The sequence below is a fragment of the Limulus polyphemus genome, unplaced genomic scaffold (genome assembly GCF_000517525.1).
Source record: "Limulus polyphemus unplaced genomic scaffold, Limulus_polyphemus-2.1.2 Scaffold3787, whole genome shotgun sequence".
In the NCBI taxonomy this organism is placed as follows: Eukaryota; Metazoa; Arthropoda; class Merostomata; order Xiphosura; family Limulidae; genus Limulus; species Limulus polyphemus.
The window spans coordinates 71,934-75,294 of NW_013669397.1; the positions used below are offsets into that span (position 1 = coordinate 71,934).

General features: G+C 26.5%; 1 protein-coding gene across 1 annotated transcript in view; it reads right to left on the reverse strand.

Moving 5' to 3' along the window:
* Positions 1-1,392: 1,392 nt before the first annotated feature.
* Positions 1,393-3,361, reverse strand: part of LOC106470044 (beclin 1-associated autophagy-related key regulator-like) — a 38,428-nt gene continuing 36,459 nt past the window's right edge. Inside the window, exon 10 of the mRNA XM_022398589.1 lies at positions 1,393-2,582. Coding sequence (XP_022254297.1) covers positions 2,472-2,582 — 111 coding nt within the window. The 3' untranslated portion in view covers positions 1,393-2,471. The remainder of the gene's footprint in view (positions 2,583-3,361) is intronic.

Genomic DNA, 3,361 nt, shown 5'->3' on the forward strand with positions numbered 1-3,361 from the left:
AAAAAACTAAGATCTGTAAGAATACTATCTATACATTACTAAAACTCTGAGATTGTTTGTTTGCTTATTTTCTCAGTCAAAAACATCATTCACACTACCGAAACTTCTTACTTCACTTTTTTAAAAAATGAAATGGTCTTTCCTTTTACTCTCGATCAACAATCAAATATCTTTTCTTGAATTATGAATAACACGAATGGATTGAAATATTTAATTAAATTACCTCAAAATAAACATTCTTTTCAGTGCAATATTGAAATTAGCTTAAATTCTTCATAACCTCTGAACAGTGGTTGACCCAGTTTTTAACACAGTTTTTCTGGGAAATCTTTTTTTTCTGCATATGATATTGATTTGATACATGTAAACAAAAATGAAGATGTTCTGACAAGGTTTTATTCATACAGCACCAAACTAGAATCTTCACATGGGTTGCCTTATTATAGTAAAATCCACTTATTCACTATGTGTCAGATACTCAAAGTTATTTATGAGTTTTACCAGCCAACTTTTTTATAACTTTATAGTTTTACTTAATTACAACATTTATAGCAAATGTTTGTTTACAAAGAATAACTATTTGTAAGGATATTTCAAATTAAATAGATTAAAGGTTAATAAAGATTGCATGGGGACATTGAAATCCTAACAGTAACATAAAATTTATATATAAAATAAATAAGGTCCAAAAATATTTTCTAAATTGGCACAACTTGTGCAGTGTTACACAACTATCTCCTGCCATTAATCCAGCATTATAACAAACCATACAGTGGGAGAAATTAAAATTAAAAAATCCTTTTCTTAATGGTGTAAATATATTTTAGATTAATTCATTATTCAAAACAGAATTACCACTTCTATTTCAAACCTTCCAATGGATACTGAAAACAAACTTTTTTTTAACAATTCTCGTTAACTAAACATCACTGATGATTTGACAGTTTAGCAATATTTCCCATACATAATTTGAAGATATATTTTCACTTGAAGTACTTAGACTGAGAATTACAAAAAGTGTATTTAAATTTTTTAATATTTTTCTATTTTTAAATTACTTTTTCTAATTTTATCTAGAAAAATTAAAAGCAACAAAATTTGTTTTTCATCTAGTTTATTTTGTGTAGTAATTTGGCAAAGTCTCACTTTATTAAGTTTTGTCTTCTGGTAACTTTATTGTATGCATTTGATGTTATTATTTCTTATTTATTCCCGTCCCTCTTGGTAAAACTGTGAAGCTTACTTGCCAGTAGGAACTACTGTAACAATACCTGAGTTGTTAACTTGGTTTTAGTTATAATAATAATAAAAGTATTATGATTCTAACATTATAATGAAAAATTTTAATGTGTTTTAATACTAATACTACATACTTTTAATTTTAATACTACATAGTAAAATCACATAATTCAAAATATGGAGTATCTATAAAAAATTCAGACTATAGGTTTTTAACATGGCTGAATTTTTTTTCTAAAAGGAGTTAAACACCATATCAAATTATGTACACTTTTTAATTATGCCATGAATGTTGAGGCATGTAAGTTATTATATAATACAGCATCTGGTTTTTATGTTAAAAGTAGCAATATGAAAGCTTAAAGAGTAATAACAAAAAATTCAATTATCATAAAAATACTATCAAATTCTGAAACCCATTTTTAAAGGACTACTTAATATCAGTAATAACCCTGTCAAGTACCTTTTAAAACATCCTTATAAGGACTAGAATTTCACTTAGGTGTAATACTAAGAAAAAGTTAACTTACTGTTTGACGTAGAAGGCATATTAAGTCAAATGTATATCTTTAACAACTAAGCATTATATTTGATATTTGAAACAAAACCATTTAATATAGTTTATTAACTATGATCTAATATGTACTATTTACATATTAAATTGAGTTAGGCTGAGAACCAATGATCAACTAAAGTTCTTTTCATATTAACAACAACAAATACCATTAATTGGGCAGAAAGAACCATGAAAAACAGTTACACTCCAGTAGCTACTGCTACTTTTGAAATTAATTACATTTCTAGCTTGTCTATGCAATAACACATATGCTTAAAGCAAATGTCATAAATTCAGAATAGCACATGTTAATAACACACTCAGACCAAAACTGACCAATCTACTCCTTGTAGCATAAGAAACAAAATAATATAATCTTCTACCAGTTTCTGAGAGTAATCACACTAAAATTAATTATTTCTATAAAAATGGTTTATAAATACTGTACTTCATTTTTGTAATAAAAGTAGTTTTGATTTTATGATTAGTAAGTATTTTTTCTATCACATGTTCAAAGCATATAGAGTTTTTTTTTTTTTACCTGCCTTATGTCATTCAATTTTCTGCAATTGTCTCTCTTAGTAAATTACCTCAATAAAATAAGAAGAGCCAGCATTTACTGAATGACTACCAATTTGCAATAAGATGGTTACCATGGTCACAACTCATCTTCAATTCACTTTTGTCCTGTTGCAGCTCGCCAAAGAGAGGCAACTGATGCTGCAGCAGAGGACACAAGTCCACTTGCAATACTAGCTGTTGTATCAGGATGGTGAAGTGGGTGACTCTGTACAAAATACGTTTTCATTCAGATGCCTGTACTTTTGAATATATATATTAATGTATACAATTTGAATTGAGAGTTTAAAAAATGAAATTTTTAAGGATAAAAACAAGAAAAGTTGACTGCAAGTAATATATCAATTTTAACAGGTTACAATACAGTCAATTTTAATAGTTAAAACCATCTGTGTATGTACCAATTCATTTTCATATATAAAAACATTTATTTACAAATCAAACTACTGATGTTTCAATAGCTGATCTTTTAATGAAGTAAAACAGGCACAGATACATCAATAAAATAAAATCAGAAATGTTTCCAGAGATATAATGAAATTTATTACAGCAATAATATTTAGTATACTGAAAATCTTAACACTTAATCAGAAAGCCAAATTTGGGCTATTAAACTCACAGGATAAAATCCAGACATTTGAATGATAAATGGCTATTTTAATTTTTATATAAACATTTTCTAACAAAATAAAACTTAAAACTTTCCATGCACTATGTGCCTTTTTTAATGCGTGTCTACACTTTTCTACCAGTTGGAATGCTGATTCTATGCATATTTATGATTTTTATGCTTAATATGTATTCCTGATAAGTTTGACATTACATATTTGTTAAATCATTTAATTGAGTTTATAGTAAATAAAATAATTATATACATGTACAAATTTCTTTTCATACACCCAAGTCCTCACAGTCTCTTGAAATATATATATATATATATATATATATATAAATAAAAACAACTGAGTGACAAAAAATTAAATTACT